The 26,381-nt window shown below is 48.1% G+C and overlaps 1 protein-coding gene across 1 annotated transcript in view; it reads left to right on the plus strand.

The window, feature by feature from the left end:
• The first annotated feature begins 2,175 nt into the window (after positions 1–2,175).
• The window catches only part of LOC141088173 (NADP-dependent alcohol dehydrogenase-like), a 30,647-nt gene continuing 6,441 nt past the window's right edge, over positions 2,176–26,381 (plus strand). The window contains exons 1-4 of the mRNA XM_073574096.1: positions 2,176–2,196; positions 6,017–6,102; positions 12,782–13,323; positions 13,439–13,494. Of these exons, the coding sequence (XP_073430197.1) occupies positions 2,176–2,196; positions 6,017–6,102; positions 12,782–13,323; positions 13,439–13,494 (705 nt within the window). The remainder of the gene's footprint in view (positions 2,197–6,016; positions 6,103–12,781; positions 13,324–13,438; positions 13,495–26,381) is intronic.

Below are 26,381 nucleotides of genomic sequence, written 5' to 3' on the forward strand. Positions count from 1 at the left end.
ACAAAGATGTGCAGTACTGTCAGTGACCGGCTACTTCATCCTAAATGTGAGAGGGAGCGCTATCGAAAGTCCTTCCTTCCTGCTGCAGTTAGGCTGTATAACCAGCACTGTCCAAAATGGAGAACGACCCAAACAGTGAACTGATAGATCCAAAGTTGTGATAGTCCGGTTACATCTTTTTTTTTTTTTTTTCGTATATGTACCTACCTAATGTCAGTGTAATGCCTTTATGCATCTGTATCTGTACTTGTTCCTGCCTTGCTGCTGTAATGCTCTGAATTTCCCCTTGGTGGGACGATTAAAGGATTATCTTATCTTATCTTAGTCTCATACTTCAAAATTTTGGTGGTAAATCAATTCCCCATTGTTAGGTTGTGTATGTTTTGACTTATGACTTTGGACGGCTCAGTCCACATACGCTTTCCAGACGCCAGCCATTTAACATTTCCACTGGCCATCCAGACTCTCTACTTTGTCCTTCTTTTGGCTACCATTGCAAGGATTTATTTATTTCAGTAAACGAGATTTTTCTGATGAAGGTCCTATGCTGGACCGAAAACGTTTAAACCTTTCTGTCTGGATGCACAAAATAAAAGTGTCTGAATATTTCACATATTGACTGCAAAGATTTTTGTCATTTTTTGATTGATGGGTTGGATACCCGACTTGAGCACCAACAACCAAGCTATTCCTGAGTGCCGTGCTCTCTTTATAGGATTGATTTGACTTATGTAACATCAATTGGGTGATAATTATTCACACCTATTTGCTTCACAATATATTCATCTTTTTCTTCAAGGCTTCGGAATATAATGTTGTAAAAGTGAAAGCAAATTGGTGAAGAGAGTTTTAACTCAAATGTGAAACTAATTGTCATCTTTACTATTTCTCCATTCCGTGTGCGGCTAACCACCTCATTGATCTTATTGAGTTTCTTTGGCAGGAAAACAACAGCTCCATCAATACCATGTGTTTTTCCTATTAATTCATCATGCTGGTAAAGCAGAGGTGAGATTAGGGATCTAAATTACATCTGTGGACTGTAGTAAAAATGACACTGTGCAAGACCCACTAGGGTCTAGCTACCAATTTGACATACCATATATACTCGAGTATAAGCCGACCTGAGCATCACCCGAGGCCCCTAATTTCGTCACAAAAAACTAGGAAAACTTATTGACTTGAGTATAAGCCGAGGGTGGAAAATGCAGCAGCTACTGGTAAATTTCAAAAATAAAAATAGATACTAATAAAAGTAAAATGGTGGCCCCATAAGATGCTCCATATTAATATATGCCCCATATAATGCTGCACAAAGGTTAATGGTGGCCCTATAAGATGCTCCATATTAACCCCTTTCTGTCATATGATGTACTATCCCGTCCATGTGACCTGGGACTTAATTCCCATGGACGGGATAGTACGTCATAGTGATCAGCAGCGCTCACGGGGGGAGCGCCGCTGATAGTGGCAGGGTCTCAGCTGATTATCACAGCTGACACCCGGCACTATGTGCCAGAGGCGGTCACGGACTGCCCCCGGCACATTAACCCCTGGCACACTGCGATCAAACATGGGCATAGGGAAGAATCACGCAGGGAACAGTGCAGGCCCCCGGATCCAAGATGGCCACGGGGGCCTTCGGGGTCCTGCAGGGAGGTGGATTTCTCAGTGCCTGCTGAGATTAGGCGTTCAGAAAGCCTCCTGCAGTACATGTCAGATCGCTGATCTTACACAGTGCACTGCAAAGTGTCAGATCAGTGATCTGACACTTTACAGCAGAGGTCTCAAACTCGGCAGAGTAAATGTGCCGCACATAAAAAAAATTTGAGCTGGCGGGCGCCATTCCTTTCAAACTTAATACACCTCGTACACACACGGCTCCGCTCCATCCACCTCATACATACGTGGCTCCGCTCCGTACACCTCGTACACATGCGACTCCGCTCCGTACGCCTCGTTACTGTAGCCATTATCAAAGTGATCAGACCCATAGAAAACCTTGAAATAATCTTAAGCCAACCTGTTAATAATCATATCAAATTATAGATGCCGATACAGTTGAAAGCAGTAATGAAGGAGAGAGCATCATGTGATGCTCCCTCTCCCATCACTCGCCTCTGACTCAGCATGTACCAACAGGGGAGCTGATTTGAAGCTGAGAAGCTCTGCAGTATGCAGAAGCGAGAGCAGCAGGTAAGTACTGTGTGTGTGTGTCTGCTGTACTATTCTGTGTATGAGGGGACTGCACTATACTGTGTTGTGTATGTCTGCTGAACTATAGTGTGTATGGGGGGACTGCACTATACTGTGTTGTGTGTGTCTGCTGAACTATAGTGTGTATGGGGGGACTGCACTATACTTTGGTGTGTGTGTGTGTCTGCTGTACTATACTGTGTGTGGGGGGACTGCACTATAGTGTGTTGTCTGCACTATACTGTGTGTGGGGGGGCCTCCACTATACTGTGTTGTGTATGTCTGCTGCACTATAGTGTGTATGGAGGGACTGCACTATACTTTGGAGTGTGTATATCTGCTGTACAATACTGTGTGTGGGGTTGACTGCACTATACTGTGTTGTCTGCACTATACTGTGTGTAGGGGGCTGCACTATACTGTGTTGTGTATGTCTGCTGCACTATAATGTGTATGGGGGGACTGCACTATACTTTGGTGTGTGTTTGTCTGCTGTACTATACTGTGTGTGGGGGACTGCACTATACTGTGTTGTCTGCATTATACTGTGTGTGGGGAGAATGCACTATACTGTTTTTTTGTGTGTCTGCACTATTCTGTGTGTGTGGGGGGACTGCACTATACTGTGTGTTTGGGGGACTGCACTATACTTTGTATGTGTGGGGGCTGCATTAAACTGTGTGTGGGGGCTGCATTATACTGTGTGGGGGGCTGCATTATACTGTGTGTGGGGGCTGCACTATACTTTGTGTGTGTTTGTGGGGGGATGAATTATACTGTGTGTGTGGGGCTGCATTATACTCTGAGGGGGCTGCTTTATACTCTGGGGGTCTACATTATACTGTGTGTGTGGGGGGCTGTATTATAATCTGAAAGGGCTGCATTATACTCTGAGGGAGCTGCATTATTCTCTGAAGGGGCTGCATAATACTATGGGTGTGGGTTCTGCATTATACTGTGTGTGAGGGCTGCACTATGTGTGTGTGTGTGTGTTTGTGGGGGGCCGCATTATACTCTGAGGGGCTGCTTTATACTCTGAGGGGGGTTGCAGTATACTCTATCAAGGACCATGGGAGCGCATTTTACTATATGTACTATATGGGACCTGCATTATACAGTATCAAGGACTATCTGCACCAATCATTCTCCCTCAGCCAGAGTAAGGGTAGGTGCATACGGTCAGTAAATGATGTGGGTTGGATGCTGCGTACCTGTGCAGCATCCAGATGTTACAGCATAGCGGATGGGATTTCAAGAAATCCCATGCCTACTGTGCGTGCACCGATGCCCGCGGATCACCCAGAGATGGACATGTGGCGTGTCTCTCCAGTTCGCAGCATGTCTATTTATCTTGCAGAGACACAAGCCTCCGTAAGATAAATCTCACCCGTACAATGTATTTGAAGGTTTAATTCCGCACAGTTCAATGGACACATTCAGAATCACCTGCATTCAATAGCTGGCAACACTATGGACGTAGCGGACATGCGCTGCATACAAATCGCTGCCAATTACTGAACGTGTGCAGATACCCTAAAAATTCCAGGAAACAAGCGTTGAATGACTTCAATATTGTCGATCGGGCTCGTTTAGCGGCCTGAACTCAGCGCAAGTAAATACAACAGAAATGTTTCTGAGTGATGGAGCGATATGTGAGCATTTGCAGACCCACTTTAAGCTTTTGCCAAGGGCCCCACTTTGTCTAAAACCGACCCTGCATGGCGGACGCATCCCTCAAAGATCAACCCAACCCACCTCGTCAAGGAATCTCTGAAAAGGGACATCTCATTTGGTGTAAAGTTCATTAATAAAACCTAGTTGAAAAAATGATTTTTAGCCCCAAATACATGAATTTTAAGGAAAAAATACCCATATCCCAACAGTAGAAAAGTGAAGGGTATATGTCAAAGACTGAAATAACAAAAAAAGTTGAGAGTTAAAAAAAATTGGGGGCAATAAATATTATAATATGATTACACAGACAATATTTGTCACAGTACGTACAGGTATAAATGTGAAACTATCACATTTTCTGCTTTTATTTTTAAGAAAGTTTTTTGCATTCAGGAAACTTTCTGATGTTCTATTCTCTTTAGATTTATTTGTGAGAATACTGACGATCTGCTGACAAAACCGTTCACTGGTGGTATTGATGATGATGGTAGTGATGATCTCACTGGTGGTGATGATGATGATGGTAGTGATGAGCTCACTGGTGGTAATGATGATGATGGTAGTGATGATCTCACTGGTGGTAATGATGATATTGTTGATGTTGTCCATCTTGAACTGTCCTCCCACCTCTCCTCCTGCTCCCTCTTTGACCGCTTACAATCAGGCTTCCGACTGCACCACTCAACTGAAACTGCCATAACTAAAGTCACCAGCGACCTACTAACCGCCAAGAGCAAGCGACAATACTCAGTCCTTCTTCTCCTGGACCTGTCTTCTGCCTTCGACACTGTGGACCATTCCCTCCTGCTCCAGATTCTCTCTTCTCTGGGCATCACAGGCTTGGCCCTATCCTGGATCTCATCATATCTAACAGACTGATCATTCTGTGTCTCCCTCTCCCACACCACCTCCTCACCTTGCCCATTCTCTGTCAGTGTTCCTCAAGGCTCAGTTCTAGGACCCCTACTCTTCTCCATCTACAACTTTGGCCTGGGACAGCTCATAGAATTCCACAGCTTGCAGTATCATCTCTATGCCGATGACACGCAGATCTACCTATCTGGACCTGACCTCACCTCCTTACTGACCAAAATCCCACAATGTCTGTCTGCTATTTCAGCTTTCTTCTCTGCTCGCTTTCTAAAACTGAACATGGACAAAACAGAATTCATAATCTTTCCCCCATCTCACTCTACCCCTCCACCAGACTTATCCATCAATGTCAATGGTTGCTCACTTTCCCCAGTCCCGCATGCTCGGTGCCTCGGGGTGATCCTCGACTCTGCCCTCGCTTTCAAGCCACTTATCCAAACCCTAACCTCCTGCTATCGCAATCTCAAAAATATTTCCCGGATCCGTGCATTCCTTGACCATGACACCGCAAAAACACTAGTGCATGCCCTTATCATCTCCGGCCTTGACTACTGCAACCTCCTACTCTCTGGCCTCCCCTCTAGCACTCTGGCACCACTCCAATCCATCCTACATTCTGCTGCACGACTAATCCACCTGTCTCCCCGTTATTCCCCAGCCTCTCCCCTATGCCAAGCCCTTCATTGGCTTCCTATTGTGCAGAGGCTCCAGTTCAAAACCCTAACTATGATATACAAAGCCACCCACAGCCTGTCTCCTCCTTACATCTGTGACATGGTCTCCCGGTACCTACCAGCATGCAACCTTCGATCCTCTCAAGATCTCCTTCTCTACTACTCTCCTCTTATCTCTTCTTCCCACAACCGCATACAAGACTTCTCCCGTGCTTCCCCCATTCTCTGGAATTCCCTCCCCCTACACATCAGACTCTCGCCTACCATGGAAACCTTCAAAAAGAACCTGAAGACCCAGCTCTTCCGACAATCCTTTAACCTGCAGTGACCCACAGTCTCCTGATCTGCCGCACAACCAGCTCTACCCTCTCCTAGTGTATCCTCACCCAACCCTGTAGACTGTGAGCCTTTGCGGGCAGGGTCCTCTCTCCTTCTGTACTTATGTGTGTCTTGTACTGCTCATGTTTATTGTACTTGTCTATATTTGCCCCTTTTCACATGTAAAGCGCCATGGATAAATGGCGCTATAAATTGTATAATAATAATAATAATAATGTTGTCTATAAATCTTGATTGTATTCTTTCTTCGTCTCTTTCAGCCTTCCACTGACCTTACCCAGTCCACTATTTCCTCTTTTCTGATATTGAAGGGACGCTCTGTTTGTGAAAAACAGGAGAAGATAATGTAATTATTTCTTTGGGTGTAATGGAGGAGGCCAACTCAAAATTAGTAAAGGTACTGTCACACTAAGCGATATCGCTAGCAATATCACTATAACTTGTGACGTTATAGCGATATTGCTAGCGATATCGCTGTGTGTGATACTTACCTACAACCCGCTCCCCCCCTGGTTATCGCTGATCGCGCGAGAACGTTCAGGACCGCTTCTCGTCGTCAGCTTCCTGTTGTGATGACGAGCGACGCGTGGAGCCGGACGGGAGGATGCAGGATCGCCTGGTGTGACAGGTAAGTAGCGACGCCCGTCCCCAGCGATGTCGCTGGTGAGATCTGCCAGTGTGGCAGCTCACTAGCGACCACTTAGCGATGCACCAGCGATCCTGACCGTGTCATATCGCTGGTCGGGATCGCTGGTACATCGCTAAGTGTGACAGTACCTTTAGGCCTCATTCAGATGTTTTGGGGTTGTTTTTGCATGCAAAGAGAAAATTTTCATCCATTTTTGGTCAATGTGTCCGCTTTTTCCATCACGGTACAATCGTTTTTTCCTCTATCCAAAAAATAAGTTCTCCTACCCTTTAAGCAGTAAAAAAAAATATGCAGTTCATTTGCTTTATTTTTTATAGACCCACATTATTGTACTTACCTGGGTCATCACTTATTATTTCTATCAGCTCATCTTCTTCCTGAACCTTTGTTTTGTTACTGAAAATAGGAAATAGAGAAAATCTTTAATCTCCTTATCATGCGCAGGAATTCTAGAAGGAAGCAATGTGCAGAATAATGCATTGTCCAACTCCAGGAAATGCACCCTATTAAGAGCGGTTATAGGAAGCTTCGCCCCCAGCAATTTGCCTCCAGCAGTTCGCCCCAGGTACATTTTGCCCCCAGCATTTGGCCCCCAGGATGTTTCGCCACCGCACATTTCGCCCCCAGCGTTTCGCCCCTGGATGTTTCGCCCCAGGATGTTTCACCTACAGCATTTTGTCCCTGGATGGGTCGCCATCTGATGTTTCGCCCCTAGCATGTTGACCCCTGATGTTTCACCCTCAGCTTTTGGGGTCAACATGCAGGGAACAAAACATCTAGGGCTGAACATACCTGAGGGTAAAATATACAGGACCCCAATTGCTGGGGATTCCTGTGGCTGCCTTTTCAGCAGCTCACCCAGTGTCTCATCTGGCTGGCCTTAAAGGAGTATTATCACCCTAGAACACAAAAAAACTGACATACTTACCTGTCACAGCTGCAGCTCCTTGGGTATGGGGCGAAATGTGCGGGGGTGAAATGTGCGGGGTCGAAACACCCTGGGGGCAAAATGCTGGGGGCGAAATGTGCGGGGGCGAACTGCTGGGGGCGAACTGCGGGGGGGGCGAAACATCCAAATCCCATATAACACAGTCCACATAGTATATAACACAGCCACATAGTATATAACACAGTCCACATAGTATATAACACAGCCCACATAGTATATAACACAGCCCACATAGTATATAACACAGCCACATAGTATATAACACAGTCCACATAGTATATAACACAGCCCACTTAGTATATAACACAGCCACATAGAATATAACACAGCCCACATAGAATATAATACAGCCCACATAATATATAACACAGCCCACATAGTATATAACACAGCCACATAGTATATAACACAGCCCACATAGTATATAACACAGCCACATAGTATATAGCACAATCCACATAGTATATAACACAGCCACATAGTATATAACACAGCCACATAGAATATAATACAGCCTACATAGAATATAATACAGCCCACATAGTATATAACACAGGCCACATAGTATATAACACAGCCCACATAGAATATAATACAGCCTACATAGAATATAATACAGCCCACATAGTATATAACACAGCCACATAGTATATAACACAGCCCACATAGAATATAATACAGCCTACATAGAATATAATACAGCCCACATAGTATATAAACACAGCCACATGGTATATAACACAGCCACATAGTATATAATACAGCCACATAGTATATAACACAGGCCACATAGTATATAACACAGCCCACATAGTATACAACACAGCCACATAGTATAAAACACAGCCCACATAGTATATAACACAGCCACATAGTATAGTGTATAACACAGCCACATAGTATATAACACAGGCCACATAGTATATAACACAGGCCACATAGTATATAACACAGCCAACATAGTATATAACACAGTCCACATAGTATATAACACAGCCCACATAGTATATAACACAGGCCACATAGTATATAACACAGCCCACATAGTATATAACACAGGCCACATAGTATATAACACAGGCCACATAGTATATAACACAGGCCACATAGTATATAACACAGTCCACATAGTATATAACACAGTCCACATAGTATGTAACACAGCCCACATAGTATATAACACAGGCCACATAGTATATAACACAGCCCACATAGTATATAACACAGTCCACATAGTATATAACACAGTCCACATAGTATGTAACACAGCCCACATAGTATATAACACAGCCCACATAGTATATAACACAGTCCACATAATATGTAACACAGCCCACATAGTATATAACACAGCCACATAGTATATAACACAGCTCACATAGTATATAACACAGCCCACATAGTATATAACACAGCCACATAGTATATAACACAGCCACATAGTATATAACACAGCCACAAAGTATATAACACAGCCACATAGAATATAACACAGCCACATGGTATATAACACAGCCACATAGTATATAACACAGCCCACATAGTATATAACACAGGCCACATAATATATAACACAGTCCACATAGTAAATAACATAGTCCACATAGTATATAACACAGCCAAATAGTATATAACACAGCCACATAGTATATAACACAGCCACAAAGTATATAACACAGCCACATAGAATATAACACAGCCACATGGTATATAACACAGCCACATAGTATATAACACAGCCCACATAGTATACAACACAGGCCACATAATATATAACACAGTCCACATAGTAAATAACACAGTCCACATAGTATATAACACAGGCCACATAGTATATAACACAGTCCACATAGTAAATAACACAGCCAAATAGTATATAACACAGCCACATAGTATATAACACAGCCACATAGAATATAACACAGCCCACATAGAATATAACACAGCCACATGGTATATAACACATCCACATAGTATATAACACAGCCACATAGTATATAACACAGGCCACATAATATATAACACAGCCCACATAGTAAATAACACAGTCCACATAGTATATAACACAGCCCACATAGTATATAACACAGCCACATAGAATATAACACAGCCCACATAATATATAACACAGTCCACATCCCCCCCCCCCCCGAGAATGGCCCCACAGTCCAGAACTCACTGATATATTAAAAAACTCCACAATTTTCACCTCTCCTCGTGCCATGCGCTGCTCCCGTCTGGCTCCTACAGAAACATAAAAAGTACCAGCACAAAGTCAAGAAAATTTCATGTATATAAACTCAGATACATATCAGAAAATACAGAGAAAAAAATGAGTTTACCATATACAACGAAAAATAAGTATTTATTAATACAGAAGTTCATCAATTACATAAATAGTAAAATGTACAATAAAATATATCATATGTCAATTAGTATGTATGAATACACATGATTCACAAGACTGATGGCCACAGACTATGAGCAGAACATAATAGCAGGACAGAGCAAAAAATAACCTATGTCAAACCAATAGTAATAGAAAGAGTTAATGTAAACATCAGGCAGCTGATTCACTCAGTATCAGGAGGCTCATATAGCCAACCATGCAGTGCAATGGTATGCTGAACAAGTGCCCCTAAATCATAAACATCACCATGGTAGTGTGGGAGGAATGGCCCCCGTCGAGTGTCCGGACCGGAACCAAGGGAGCCGTCATCTGGGTTCCGGGGGAAACTGTCCCCGGGGCACAGAGTTCGAGGACAGGCTGTTGTGACAGACAGATGGGCTGGAGGAGGGAACAATATAAAGGAGGCGGGGAATCCCCGGGACGATGAGTGAGCAGACTGTGACAGAGGCAGCAGGAGACTGTGGGAGCGACTGCAAGATAGAGCGACCTACCAGTGCCAGGGAAGATGCCGACTGAGGACTCCAGAGGGACGGTGGCAGGGCGATCATCCGAGATTTGCTGCCCCGCTCCAGCCCGCGGCTGCAGCCTACCCGCGGTCGCCCGCGGCCGCTGCCATCTCGCTCCACCCCGCGGCAGCGACCTGTTCCCCGCCACCCGCAGTCGCCCTGCTCTCACCAGTGTTCGCGGCAAGTACAGTGCCGCCGCCGGCCACCACTGTCCCGCACCGGTTCACAGCAGGGGCCGAGCCTCTGCTGGCCGTGGACTCCCCGTCGCAGCCGTTAGCTGCGCGGGTGGTCTGTGATTCGCCACCCTACATTGCTGCCACTTGCCCCAGTCTGGGAACTGCGGCCCATCCGTCCAAGGACTCAGCCGGGGCCTGTGGGGCTCCAGTGTCATCAGAGCGCTGGAGCGTGCGAAGACTACGCCAACGCCTCAGCAACTGGGCCCAGCGACTACTACGCCGAAAGACCACCATCCCGAATGGCGAGGGACGCCTGGACGGCTAAGTTGACTATATATTTACGGACCCGTAGTCAGCCATACCGCGGCCCTATAGTGACCGGCTATTGCCGGAAGTAGTCGTGTTCTACCCGTTTGTGTTTGCTTGTTTTAGAGCCCCTGCGAGGGCAACCCGTGTTACTGTGGCACCCCTGAGGCTTCAGTCGCCACAGAGGTACTGCACCTCCTCCTGAGGTGTGGTGCCCCACCATCCAGGTAAGGTGAGATCTCCTGACCACGCTGCAACACTCGCATCCCACACAACATGGTAGTTCAGCAAAGCCACATTGCGGCTCCTTGCTTAGAGGGTAGCAGAGCACCTTTGGTGGTTCCCTGCTTGGAACACGAAACGTTCTGGGAGGCGGGTGGAGTTTAGACTACATAAAGAGCAGGAAGAGTTAGTTAGTCAGTCAGTCAGCGAGAGAGAGAGAGAGTCACTCGGAGAGGAGTGAGGATTCCTGGAAGAGGGATGGAGGAAGGAGTGCTGCAGCTGCCTCAGTGATCTGAGCCAGCTGGCACAGGAAAGGAAAGAAGGAGAAAGACATTGGACTGAAACCTGACCTTCTATGAGAGAGAGGGATTAGTACAGAATGAAGGAGAAAAATGGAACAGAGAGGACGTTGGTTAGAGGAGAACCCTGCCTAGAAGTTCTAAACGCAAGGCCGGGACCCGGTCCCCGAGGTTGTATGGATACTGAAGGCTCTGCAGCAGACACCGGTGGAGTAGTGAGCTACTCCCATCTAAGACTTGGGGGCACAACAGCAACTTGGATAGTGAGCTGGGACTCAGGAGTAAGGCGTCCCCGAAGCAGGCAACAGCTGTCTGCTGTACAAGTAGAGTTCTTGGGAACATCTGTCAGGAGGCACTCCAGTGTAACTCAGTACTAGGAGTACTTCAGTAAAAGGCGCTATAGAGGAGACATTCAGAAAGGTACATGTTGGCGGAGTGTTCGAAGGGAGCATCCTATCTTGCCTGGAGGTTGACTGAGCCCAGGACCCGGAGGACACAGCACGGAGGCAGGCATCTGTGTGAACTGCAGACTGTGAGTAAAGCTTTGGAACTACATGCCCTGGTGTCCTCCACTTATTCCCGCATCACTACACCCTGCAAAGCTACATCTGGGCAACGGCCTCTACACTGCCTGTGCCTCTCCTCCATTGCTACATCTACACTGCCCTGGGACTACGGCTCCACCTGTGGGGAGCTTCACCATCTTGGCTGCAACCCACCACCAGTCCCAGAGGATCTGCATGCAGCGTCGGTCTAACACCTCACTTGCCGAACACCACAGGTGGCGTCACAAACTATTCATAAACTTTATTTCATTGTTCATTCACCCCCTTTTTTGCCATGGAGCCCCAGGGCCACGGACCGGGTCACAGCTTCCGTAACACTCCCATTGAGATCAACGGGCCCGATACAGAGTACCCCGCTAGGCCCTGGTGTCGGCGCTCCATTACCGCTTTTGGTGATCAAGCCGTGACTGAGGAAAGTTCCCTCTAGTCTTATAAAAGTTATTATAGAAAGCACCAAATTGTCTCGCGACTCGTCACTGCATCCTGCGTACCTGCAATTACCACAGTATCAACAATAAATATATTTATGTATACATTACGTATGCAAAGACCACTACATGACTAAGTAAAGAATGAAGAGGTTAATTACCCATAATGACTGCCCGTGCTGTGACCACGTTCCCCAACGCACGTTTCGCTTGATATTTCGTCGCTTCCTCAGGGGGCTCCTGTCTCAATGGCTGCACTGCCTGGCACACAGTGAGTGCACGATGACGTCATCACACACCCGCAGTGTCAGAGGCAGAGGGGAATGATGGGAGAGGAGGCATCAGCTGACGCTCTCTCCTCCATCATTGCTTTGAACCGGAACCACCATGAGCACCGCAGGAAAGGCTATTAAATGCAAGGCCGCTATTGCCTGGGAACCATGCAAGCCCCTCAGCATTGAAGATATTGAAGTAGCTCCTCCAAAGGCTCATGAAGTCAGAATAAATCGTGCAGAGCTTGCGATGGCCAACACAGTAACATCTGCAAAAAATTAGAGTTTGCATTTGGAGCTCAATCAGGACTGATGGATGATGGTACAAGCAGATTTACCTGTAAAGGCAAAGCGATTTATCATTACGCATGCACAAGTACATTCACTGAATACACTGTGGTGTCTGACATTTACGTTGCCAAAGTGGATGCCCGTGCCCTTGTTGAAGTTTGTCTTATAGGCTGTGGATTTTCTACTGGATATGGTGCAGCTGTCAACACTGCTAAGGGGACCAAGCGCTCTAGTTGTGCTGTTTTTGGCTTGGGAGGAGTTGGTTTTTCATCAATTGTAGGATGCAAGGATGCAAGCGCTACACGAATCATTGGAGTAGGTTCACATAAGGATAAGTATCCAAAAGCCTTACAACTGGGAGCCACTGAGTGCCTAAACCCAAAGGTTTACGATAAACCCATTCATGAGGTCATTACTGAGCTAACTAATGGAGGAGTGGATTTTGCCGTTGAATGTGCAGGACGCTCTGAAACCATGCTGACTGCTCTCCAGTGTACTTACTGTGGAAATGGTGTTGCTTGTTTGGTCATGAAGTCAAAAGAAATCGTGCAGAGCTTGCGATGGCCCACACAGTAACATCTGCAAAAAATTAGAGTTTGCATTTGGAGCTCAATCAGGACTGATGGATGATGGTACAAGCAGATTTACCTGTAAAGGGAAAGTGATTTATCATTACTAGTGTTGAGCTTTCCGATACCGCAAGTATCGGGTATCGGCCGATATTAGCTGTATCGGAATTCCGATACTGACTTCCGATACTTTTTTCGTATCGGATAACGGAATGGGAAGTTCCCATAATGCTATCAGCCCGCTCGCTTTGATTCAGCCAATGGGAATCCTCAGAAGTGTGGGCACATCCTGTTAGGCATGTAAACTATTGGCATGGCTGTGATTGGCTGCTGAAATGATGTCATGATGCACTATAAAAGCCGCTGCCATTTCTGGTCACTCGGCTGTGAATTCAGTTAGGGACAGGCTGCTGTTGAAGACTGTGAGGGACAGTTAGAAATAGCGATTCTCAAAACAATATTGTGCTTTACCCAGGCTACATAAACCACCACTGTAGCTTTCTTTTCCCTAGCAGCAGTGTTCACAGCTGTCTGCAAGGGCTGTGTGAGTGCAGCTCACGCTGTGGAGTGGGTCATGCAGCCACGTCTGGTTGTAGGCCGCCCAGCGTGCCTCACTGCTGCCTCATACATATTTTCCTTTTTGAGCTGCTTATTTTTAAAAAATTCTATCTAGTGTGCTTCCATCCGTATCAATATACGTTGGTTGCAAACACTAGTAGTAGACAGCGGAGCCTTTCTGCAGCCTTTCAGTGCTAGTGCCCACTTAGCTGCACTGTTCACGGCTGTCTGAGAGGTCTCTGACTGTGTGTGAGTGCAGCTCACGCTGAGTAGTGTGTCCTGCAGCTACGTCTGGTTGTAGGCCGCTCAGCGTGTCACTGCCTCACACATTTTTCTTTTATTGCAGCTCATTTTTTCTCCTATTAGTGTGCATCCATCCGTATCCATATATGGTGGTTGCAAACACTCTAGGAGTACACAGCGGAGCCTTTCTGCAGCCTTTCAGTGCTAGTGCCCACTTAGCTGCACTATTCACGGCTGTCTGAGAGGTCTCTGACTGTGTGTGAGTGCAGGTCACGCTGAGTAGTGTGTCCTGCAGCTACGTCTGGTTGTAGGCTGCTCAGCGTGTCACTGCCTCACACATTTTTATTTTATTGCAGCTCATTTTTTCTCCTATTAGTGTGCATCCATCCGTATCCATATATGGTGGTTGCAAACACTCTAGGAGTACACAGAGGAGCCTTTCTGCAGCCTGTCAGTGCTAGTGCCCACTTAGCTGCATTGTTCACGGCTGTCTGATAGGTCTCTGACTGTGTGTGAGTGCAGCTCACGCTGAGTAGTGTGTCCTGCAGCTACGTCTGGTTGTAGGCTGCTCAGCGTGCGTCACTGCCTCGCACATATTTTTCTTTAATTGCAGCTCATTTTTTCTTCTCCTATTAGTGTGCGTCCATCCATATCCATCTACATTGGTTGGTTGCAAACACTATATAAGAGTAGAGGAGCCTTTTTTCTGGCTTGTGCCCTTCAGCTGCAGCCAGATTAGTATTACCCAAATTTTTTGGAGCCTCATCTTTTGCATTGTAGGTTACCTGCCTGCATTGTAATAGCTCCAGAAAGTTGGTGATACTCTCACTTTCAAATCTTTGATCACATCATTTTAGTTTTTTTTCCCCCCAAAAAAACCCAGCAAAGTTCACCAAACACTACATTTGAAAGTTGTGTAGGCCACATTAGCTCCCATTAAAGTGTAGTCGATACACACACTTCATAAAATTAGTGTTTCTTATACCTGTAACCAGCTGTTCAGGAATAAGCACACTAAGGCCCCCCTTTGTACTTTTCTGCCTATCTTTCTCAGTCTAGCAAGATGAAGAAGGCAGGGAGTAAGGCACGTGGGCGTGGAGTTTCAGCAGGGAGAGGACGTGGGGATTCTGCAGGGAGAGGACGTGGGGATTCTGCAGGGAGAGGACGTGGGGATTCTGCAGGGAGAGGACGTGGGGATTCTGCAGGGAGAGGACGTGGGGAGTCTGTGCCTGCTGTTGGCACCAGTGAGTCAGCATCCCCCAGTTTTAGCAGGCAACAGTCCTTTATGCGCAGCTTTGTAGGACCTCACCGTACCCCACTGCTGCAGGAGGAACAAAATTGAAGCCGTTGTGGGATGGATGCCAGCTAACGCATCGACTTCAATTACTTCCACATCCTCTCAGGGCCAGAGCACCGAAGAGCAACCATCTGTCTCTTCACCACCTGCCAAAGTGCCCAGGCAGTCAGAGAGCACTGGACAGGAGCCATCACAGTCTCTACTTCTGTTCTTGGAATCTGTTGGTTTGGAAAGAGGGGGCCAGCCAAGCAGCATTCCAGATTGTGAAGAAGAGGGAGTATGCAGTGATGCGCAACTTCTTTGTCCCTCTGAATCTGAAGAGGCGGGTGGGCCAGTGCCTATGGTCAGCACACCTCAGTACGCATCAGATGATGACGAGACACAGTTGCCACTTTCTGTTGCGTACGGTGCTGGCGAGACAACCCAGGAGAAGCAGGTGTTTGAAGAGGGGAGTGTAGATGATGAGGTCCTTGACCCATCATGGCGTGAGGAACAGGAAGGTGGTGGGAGCAACTCTGAGGAAGAGATTCCCCGAACGGCCAAAACCGGAGGGAGAGGGAGAGGGGCAGACTTGGTTGCCTGTAGCCTCCACTTCGGCACACGTTAAGAGCATTCCACTTTCAAAAGGCAAAACGGGCGCTCCCAAGACTTGCAGTGCGTGGTCCTTTTTTGACACAGTTGCAGATGACATTTGCTTTGTCAAATGCAAGCTGTGTCATCAGAGAGTCAAAAGAGGGAAAAATGTCAGCAACTTCAATACCACTAATATGTGGAAACATGTGCGGACCAAGCACGAGGTGGAGTTACACAGACACACTGAAGACGTAGGCCAACGTACAGCACCACCTACCACCTCTTCAGCTCGTGTTGGGGCCTCTTCCTCCAGCTCACACACAGCTGGTTCGGCTTCCTCACAGGATCGCCAAGGAAGAACCTCTGGCACTGTTGTCCGGAGACCCTGTGACATTCCACCCACAGCACCACATTCCAAGTCATCCTCACACTCCCAGGCCACTCGACAGCCATCGGTAGCACAGGCATGGGAGAAAGGTGACCATACTCGGCAAACCATCCCCGAGCACAGGCTCTGAATGCTGGCATTGCCAAACTACTGGCACTTGAAATGCTGTCATTCAGGCTGGTGGAGACTGACACCTTCCGGGACTTCATGGCATTGGCGGTCCCACAATACACCGTGCCCAGCCGCTTTTATTTCAGCAGGCGAGCCGTCCCTGCCCTGCAGAAACATGTGGAGGCAAACATAAAACATGCGCTACTAAACGCCGTCAGTAGCAAGGTCCACCTGACCACCGATGCGTGGACCAGTAACCATGGACAGGGACACGATACCTTTCCCTCACTGCCCATTGGGTCAATGTTGCTGAGCCGGGTACAGATCTGGAGAGTGGCGCTGTACGTGTTCTGCCAACTCCACGGATTGCAGGAATCCAGTCTGTACACATTGACTCCTCCTCCTACTCAAGTTCCTCTGAAACAGCGCAGCAGGAGCCTATTATGACCGATATGAGCACAGCCGTGGCCAAACGTCAACAGGCCGTACTGAAATTAATTTCTTTGGGGAATCGAAGCCACACAGCGCAGGAGCTCTGGAATGCCATCAAGCAGGAGAGCGACGTGTGGTTTCTGCCAGCGAATCTCCAGCCGGGCTTGGTAGTGTGTGACAATGGCCGAAATCTGGTGGCAGCTCTTGGCCTTTGCAACCTCACTCACATCCCATGTCTGGCACATGTGCTCAACTTGGTCGTGCAGAGCTTTCTGAGCGACTATCCGGATCTTGATGCACTGCTGCACAAGGTCCGCATAGAGTGCGCTCACTTGCAGCGTTCCAGCACGGCAAGGTCGCGCCTTGCTGCTCTGCAGCGCGGATTACGCCTTCCGGAACATCGCATCATATGTGACTTACCCACCAGGTGGAATTCTACGTTACATATGTTGGAGCGGTTGTGTGAGCAGCAGGCAGCAGTCATGGAGTACCAGCTGCATCAGGCGCAAACAAGTCGCACTGTGCGCCGGTCACACTTCAGCACCACTGACTGGGCCTCTATGAAGGACATCTGCCTCGTTTTGCGTGCCTTCGATGATTCCACGCGGATGGCGAGTGCAGATGATGCACTAGTCAGCATGACTGTCCCCCTTATCTGTCTGCTTCAAAAAACACTGCAAGCACTAAGGGATGAGGTTTTGGAAGAGGTGGAGGATGAGGAGTCCCAAATGCCATCTGCTACTGGACAGTCTGCGCTACGTGCTTCCTCACAAAGGCCTAGGCAGGGGACACTTTGTGAGGCGGATGAGGAGGAGTCGATGGAGGAGGAAGACATCTCTCCAGAGGAGGGAGGTACACAAAGCTCTAGTCAGTATGTACAGCGAGGGTGGGGTGATGCAGAGCAGGCAGAGATCACGCCTCAAGCAGGGGACAGCGGTTCTTTGGCAGTTGGGAGTCTTCAGCACATGGTTGACTTCATGCTGCAGTGCCTGAGAAACGACCGTCGCATCGCCCACATTCTCTATACGGCTGATTATTGGGTGTACACCCTCCTAGATCCTCGCTACCGGGACAACTTGCAAACCCTCACACCAACGTTGAACCGGGAGTGTAAACTGCGGGAGTACCAAGACACACTGGTGCAGTCCATCATGTTTTCCATTCAACCCGACAGCAGTGGTGCTAGTGCTTTACAAAGCACCTCTGTGCGTCGAGCCAGTGGAGGAAACTCGGCACAAAGAGGGAGCAGAGGCAGCGCCTCAGCACAAGGCAAGACCACTATGGCCCAAATGTGGCAAAGTTTTGTGTGTCCGCCACAATTGTCTACACCATCACTGACGGCTCCAGTCAGCAGGAGGCAACGTTTCCATCAGATGGTGACAGACTACATGTCTTGCCCTGTGAGTGTACTCCCAGATGGCTCTTCCCCCTTCAAGTTTTGGGTCTCTAAGCTGGATACATGGCCAGAGCTTAGCCAGTATGCATTGGAGGTGCTGGCTTGCCCTGCTGCCAGTGTATTATCGGAACGCGTCTTTAGTGCCGCAGGTGGTGTACTAACAGACCGTCGCACGCGACTTTCTTCCGATAACGTTGACCGGCTTACTTTTCTGAAAATGAACAAGGCCTGGATCTCCCCAGAATTTGCCAGTCCTCTTCCCGACTAAATAATTGGTTGGCAACTGTATCCAGGTCTCCTGTTGTGTTCATGTTTCTACCACCTGAACTATAATCCCTGGGCTTCAACACAGCCAGTTGTCGCTCAGATGTGTCGTCTGCACAGAGAAAAACACTAGCTCCTGTGTTATTGGGGTTCAGTAATGCCAGCTGCTCCCCTGCTGTGTGGACTGCAAAGTCTCCTGCTCCATCCACATTCAAACTACTACTGATTTTTAACCGTGCTTCACTTAGGCCTCTGGCTCCACTGTCTCTAGTATTTCCCCTGGCCTCCAACCCCGCCAGTTGCTGCTCTGAAGTGGCGTCTGCACAATCCACACTTCTTCCTGAGTTACTGGGGCTCAGTCACGTCAGTTGATCCCCTGATGTGTGTCCGGCAAGGTCTCCTGGTCTGTCCACATTCCCATTACTAGTAGTATGAATGAGGACAGAGCAGGAGACCTTGCCGGACACACATCAGGGGATCAACTGACAGGACTGAGCCCAAGTAACACAGGAACAAGTGTGGATTGTGCTGACGCCACTTCAGAGCTGTCACTGGTGGGGTTGGAGGCCAGGGGAAATACTAGAGACAGTGGAGCCTGAGGCCTAAGTGGAGCACGGTTACAATCAGTAGTAGTCTACAACCTCTATAAAACGTGCTGCAAGTTGGCCTCAGCCTGCTCCATGCTTCATCCTGGGCTCCAACAACGCCAGTTGGTGTTCAGAAGTGCCGTCTTCACAGAACAAAACACACTAGCTCCTGTGTTAGTGGGATTCAGTAATGCCAGCTGTTCCCCTGCTGTGTAGACGGCAAAGTCTCCTGCTCCATCCACATGCCAACAACATCAGACCTCAGCCTGCTCCATGCCTCATCCTGTGCTCCAACAACGCCAGTTGGTGTTCAGAAGTGCCGTTTTCACAGAGCAAAACACACTAGCTCCTGTGTTAGTGGGGTTCAGTAATGCCAGCTGTTCCCCTGCTGTGTAGACGGCAAAGTCTCCTGCTCCATCCACATGCCAACAACATCAGACCTCAGCCTGCTCCATGCCTCATCCTGTGCTCATACAACGCCAGTTGGTGTTCAGAAGTGCCGTCTTCACAGAGCAAAACACACTAGCTCCTGTGTTAGTGGGGTTCAGTAATGCCAGCTTTTCCCCTGCTGTGTGAATGGCAATGTCTCCTGCTGCCTCCAAACTCACACTGCAACGCATTTTCTCCTCGCTCCAAGTAGGCCTCAGCCTGCTCGGAGCATTGATCCTGGGCTACAACACAGCCAGTTGTAGCTTGGAAGTGCTGTCCGCACAGATTCAAACACTCGCTCCTGTGTCTGTGGGGTTCAGTAACGCCTGCTGTTCCCCTGCTATGTGGATGGCAAAGTCTCCTGCTGCCTCCAAAATCACACTACTACTGATTTTCCACCGTGCTCCACTTAGGCCTCTGGCTCTACTGTCTCTAGTATTTCCCCTGGCCTCCAACCCCGCCAGTCGCTGCTCTGAAGTGGCGTGTGCACAATCCACACTTGTTCCTGTGCTACTGTGGCTCAGGCACGTCAGTTGATTCACTGATGTGTGTCCGGCAATGTCTGCCGCTCTGTCCCCATTCCCATTACTAGTAGTCGGAATGTGGACAGAGCAGGAGACCTTGCCGGACACACATCAGTGGATCAACTGACGTGACTGAGCCCCAGTCACACAGGAACAAGTGTGGATTGTGAACACGCCACTTCAGAGCGGCGACTGGCGGGGTTGTAGGCCAGGGGAAATACTAGAGACAGTAGAACCAGAGGCCCAAGTGGAGCCCAGTAAAAATCAGTAGTTGTGTACAACCAATATAAAACTAGCTCGAAGTAGGCCTCAGCCTGCTGCATGATTGACCCCTGGGCTCCAACATCGCCAGTTGCAGCTCAGAAGTGTCTTTGGCACGGGTACTCCCTCCTGCTCAGCCTGGTTCCAGCACCGTCAGCTGGTTCCCGGCAGAGCCTTTGGCCTAGGTGCCTCCTTCTTGGTATCCGAGTTCCAGCAACGTCTGCTGGTCCTTGGTAGTGCTTTTTAGCACAGGTACCTCCTGCTTAGAAACCGTGTTCCAGCACCGTCAGCTTGTCCACGGTTGTGCCATTGGCTCTTGTTCCTTCTGCTGCCCCTCTGAGTTCCAGCACCGTCAGCTGGTTCTCGGTAGTTCCATTGACTCTTGTAGCTTCTGCTACCCATCCGGGTTCCAGCACCGTCAGCTGGTTCTCGGCAGTGTCTTTGGCACGGGTACTCCCTCCTGCCCAGCCTGGTTCCAGCACGCCTGTTTCCGGGTAGTGTCAATGTAACTTTGCCACCGATACGTTGTCCTGTCGTGTTGCGGTCGGGTTTGCCGAGTCTATGGTACCTGCAGTTTTGGTGCTTTCTATGTGGGCTGCGGGTTCTGGTAATAAAGGCTGGTTCTGTAGTGCCAATAGGACAAGCACCCCCTGTTGGACTGTGGGTTTCGGAAACTGCGTCCTGCTCGCGGCCTTGCAACTTTGTTGATCATGGGTACCTTCTGCTACCCATCCTGGTTCCAGCACCGTCTGCTGGTTCCCGGCAGAGCCTTTGGCATTGTTGCCTCCTTGTCGGTATCCGAGTTCCAGCAACGTCTGCTGGTTCTTGGTAGTGCTTTTCAGCACAGGTAACTCCAGCTTAGAAACCGTGTTCCAGCACCGTCAGCTGGTCCACGGTTGTGCCATTGGCTCTTGTTCCTTCTGCTGCCCCTCTGGGTTCCAGCACCGTCAGCTGGTTCTCGGTAGTTCCATTGACTCTTGTAGCTTCTGCTACCCATCCGGGTTCCAGCACCGTCAGCTGGTTCTCGGCAGTGTCTTTGGCACGGGTACTCCCTCCTTCCCAGCCTGGTTCCAGCATGCCTGCTGTTTCCGGGTAGTGTCAACGTAACTTTGCCACCGATACGTTGTCCTGTCGTGTTGCGGTCGGGTTTGTCAAGTCTATGGTGCCTGCAGTTTTGGTGCTTTCTATGTGGGCTGCGGGTTCTGGTAATAAAGGCTGGTTCTGTAGTGCCAATAGGACAAGCACCCCCTGTTGGACTGTGGGTTTCGGAAACTGCGTCCTGCTCGCGGCCTTGCAACTTTGTTGATCATGGGTACCTTCTGCTACCAATCCGGGTTTCAGCACCGTCTGCTGGTTCCCGGCAGAGCCTTTGGCATTGTTGCCTCCTTGTCGGTATCCGAGTTCCAGCAACGTCTGCTGGTTCTTGGTAGTGCTTTTTAGCACATGTAACTCCTGCTTAGAAACCGTGTTCCAGCACCGTCAGCTGGTCCACGGTTGGGCCATTGGCTCTTGTTCCTTCTGCTGCCCCTCCTGGTTCCAGCACCGTCAGCTGGTTCTCGGTAGTTCCATTGAGTATTGTAGCTTCTGCTACCCATCCGGGTTCCAGCACTGTCAGCTGGTTCTCGGCAGTGTCTTTGGCACGGGTACTCCCTCCTGCCCAGCCTTGTTACAGCACGCCTGCTGTTTCCGGGTAGTGTCAACGTCACTTTGCCACCGATACGTTGTCCTGTCGTGTTGCGGTAGGGTTAGCCGAGTCTATGGTGCCTGCAGTTTCGGTGCTTCCTATTTGGGCTGCGGGTTCTGGTAAAAAAGGCTGGTTCCATAGTGCCAATAGGACAAGCACCCCCTGTAGGACTGTGGGTTTCGGTAACTGCGGCCTGCTCGCGGATGCAAAACTTTGTTAATCATGGGTACCTTCTGCTACCCATCCGGGTTCCAGCAACGTCAGCTGGTTCCCGGCAGAGCCTTTGGCCTAGGTGCCTCCTTGTCAGTATCCGAGTTCCAGCAACGTCTGCTGGTCCTTGGTAGTGCTTTGGAGCACAGGTACCTCCTGCTTAGTAACGGTGTTCCAGCACCGTCAGCTGTTCCACGGTTGTCCCATTGGCTCTTGTTCCTTCTGCTACCCATCCTGGTTCCAGCACCGTCAGCTGGTTTTCGGCAGTGCCTTTGGCCTAGGTGCCTCCTTCTTGGTATCCGAGTTCCAGCAACGTCTGCTGGTCCTTGGTAGTGCTTTGGAGCATAGGTACCTCCTGCTTAGTAACTGTGTTCCAGCACAGTCAGCTGGTCCACGGTTGTGCCATTGGCTCTCGTTCATTCTGCTGCCACTCCGGGTTCCAGTACCGTCAGCTGGTTCTCGACAGTTCCTCAGCCTTCTTGTAACTTCTGCTACTTTTCCAAGTTCAAGCTTGTGGAAATGGTTTTTGATTCTCACTCTGGATCTCCATGAAAATGACCCTGAAGACGAATACCCTGAAGACCACACAGAAGAATACCTAAAAGATGACCCTGAAGAAGATGACCAAGAGGACAAAGAACTGGAAGACAACCACCAAGATGCAGAACAACAAGAGACAGAAGACCAAGAAGCATAAAAAACAAAAGCAGAAGAACATTAAGCATAAGACTAAAAATCTGAACAAAGGATATTATCAAATTTATTAGCAGAAGAAGACTAAGCACCCCCTGTAGGACTGTGGGTTTCGGTAACTGCGGCCTGCTCGCGGATGCAAAACTTTGTTAATCATGGGTACCTTCTGCTACCCATCCGGGTTCCAGCAACGTCAGCTGGTTCCCGGCAGAGCCTTTGGCCTAAGTGCCTCCTTGTCGGTATCCGAGTTCCAGCAACGTCTGCTGGTCCTTGGTAGTGCTTTGGAGCACAGGTACCTCCTGCTTAGTAACGGTGTTCCAGCACCGTCAGCTGTTCCACGGTTGTCCCATTGGCTCTTGTTCCTTCTGCTGCCCCTCCGGGTTCCAGCACCGTCAGCTGGTTCTCGGTAGTTCCATTGAGTATTGTAGCTTCTGCTACCCATCCGGGTTCCAGCACCATCAGCTGGTTTTCGGCAGTGCCTTTGGCCTAGGTGCCTCCTTCTTGGTATCCGAGTTCCAGCAACGTCTGCTGGTCCTTTGTAGTGCTTTGGAGCACAGGTACCTCCTGCATAGTAACTGTGTTCCAGCACAGTCAGCTGGTCCACGGTTGCGCCATTGGCTCTTGTTCATTCTGCTGCCACTCCGGGTTCCAGTACCGTCAGCTGGTTCTCGACAGTTCCTCAGCCTTCTTGTAACTTCTGCTACTTTTCCAAGTTCAAGCTTGTGGAAATGGTTTTTGATTCTCACTCTGGATCTCCATGAAAATGACCCTGAAGACAAATACCCTGAAGACCACACAGAAGAATACCTAAAAGATGACCCTGAAGAAGATGACCAAGAGGACAAAGAACAGGAAGACAACCACCAAGATGCAGAACAACAAGAGACAGAAGACCAAGAAGCATAAAAAACAAAAGCAGAAGAACATTAAGCATAAGACTAAAAATCTGAGCAAGGGATATTATCAAATTTATAAGCAGAAGAAGACTAAGCAGTGTATGGGGGTGTGTTATGAAAGAGTCACCGAAGGAGGAAAAAACAAAAATACAAGCTAAGTCCAGAAAAACTGGAGAGGTTGGTAGCTATTGGATTGCAGACCCCTGATCCTATCCACAACAACTAACAGTAGCCGTGGGGGGTTCCTACGATGCCCTAGACCCCTCGATCACAGCCGGAGAACAAAATAGGCCTAAAGAAAGAAAGGTGAAATCTAAACTGCCCCAGAGCAGACCCCAAAGCAATAGGCAGCCCCCAACAAATAATGACGGTGAACCAAGATGAAAACACTAACACAGTTAGAAAGATAGGTTGAGCAAACGATGGGGCCCAAGCTAACTAAAAAGGACAGGATAGAAAAGCTGCTGTCTGCAATCCGTAAAAAACCTACCAAAAACACTACCCAAAAATGTCCCAACCGTCTGATAGGAAAAACAGGCCCTGAAGTCGCTATATCAGCATTCAGGTAAATTCTGAAGACAGAGCCAAGAGACCACCATAGTATCTTTTACGGTTTCTGACAAATGCTTCCGAAAGAGAGCTGCCAAGGCACCATCATTCCAGGTAGTAAGGACCGCCCACTTTTGGAATTTTTGACAGTACAACTCTGCAGAATCCCGACCCTGGCTCAATGCCAACAGGGCCTTTTCAGCCTGATCAATAGCATTAGGTTCATCATACAACAACCCCAAGGCTTGAAAAAATGCGTCCACATTAGTAAGAATAGGATCATCATGTTTCAAAGAAATCCTGGGGATCGCCGCGCAGCAAAGAGATGACAATTTTAACCTGCTGCGCGGAGCTCCCCGACGAGTTAGGCTTCAAGGCAAAAAATAATTTACAATTATTCTTAAAATTCAAAAATTTAGACCGATCCCCAAAAACACATCAGGAGTAGGGTTCTTTGGTTCAGCAGCATGTGAATGAGCAAGATAGGCGGAAATTCTCCGCACTTCAGCAGTGAGCTGCTCCACACGATCAGACAATTGCTTCATCTCCATTGAGAAAGAAAAAAAAAAATTCCCCCTACGGCCTCAGAGACATAGAGGAAGAAATATACACAAAAAAAAAAACATTCTGACAAACTTTCTTTTTTTTTTACAATTCTTTCCTGCTATTGAGTACCCTAGGATCTGCGGTATGGCTGGTAATTCTGTTATGAATGAGTCACCGAAGGAGGAAAAAACCAAAATACAAGCTAAGTCCAGAAAAACCGGAGAGGTTGGTAGCAATCAGATTGCAGACCCCTGATCCTATCCACAACAACTAACAGTAGCCGTGGGGGGTTCCTACGATGCCCTAGACCCCTCGATCACAGCCAGAGAACTAAATAGGCCTAAAGAAAGAAAGGGGAAATCTAAACTGCCCCAGAGCAGACCCCAAAGCAATAGGCAGCCCCAACAAATAATGACGGTGAAGCAAGATGAAAACACTAACACAGATAGAAAGATAGGTTGAGCAAACGATGGGGCCCAAGCTAACTAAAAAGGACAGGATAGAAAAGCTGCTGTCTGCAATCCGTAAAAAACCCTACCAAAAAATGTCCCAACCGTCTGATAGGAAAAACAGGCCCTGAAGTCGCTATATCAGCACTCAGGTAAATTCTGAAGACAGAGCCAAGAGACAAAAATGGAACTCAGCACACCCCCGACCGGGGATGGCTGAACTCCAAAAAACAAGGTAAACAAAACAAAACTAATAAGTTCAATAGCAGAGCAAAAATTTATCTTTGGGAAGCAGGAATCAGACTGGTCTCCAAGAATCCAGCAGAGAAATCACCAGCGACTCAGAAGGGCGTCGGCTGCCTTATATCCAGTCAGAATTTCCTGTTACCCAGTCATCATCTACCAGGTCAGGTGTTTGGTAATCAGCCTCACTACCTTCCTTCACCAGAAGAGGGAGTTCATCAGACAGCGACGGTGAAGGGGAAAATGAACTCACAACAGGGGTGTGTCCGTTCCTCCTCGTGGTGCCCCTGGAAAAGGCCTGCTGCTGCAGGACAAACTGAACGCGGACAAATCCTGTTGTAAATCTTTTGTGACAGGCTGAACGGAAGGTGTAATCTTCAAACTTTTATAGATAACAACTACAGGAATGCCTGACACAAATAAGAATATGATGAAGAAGAATAGGAAGAAGATGAAGAAGTAGAATATGAAGAAGAATAATAGTTGAATAAGAAGAATATGAAGAATGTAAAAAAAAAAAAGAAAAAGAAGAAAAAAAAGAAGAAAAAGAAGAAGAAGTTGATGAAAAAGATGCTGCTGCTGAGGATCATGAAGGAGAAAGTGTGGGAGAAGTAAAAAAGAAGGTAAAGAGCATGGAAGTAGTGAAACA

The sequence above is a fragment of the Dendrobates tinctorius genome, unplaced genomic scaffold (assembly GCF_039654945.1).
Source record: "Dendrobates tinctorius isolate UK_male_01 unplaced genomic scaffold, ASM3965494v1 ptg000038l, whole genome shotgun sequence".
Taxonomy (NCBI): Eukaryota; Metazoa; Chordata; class Amphibia; order Anura; family Dendrobatidae; genus Dendrobates; species Dendrobates tinctorius.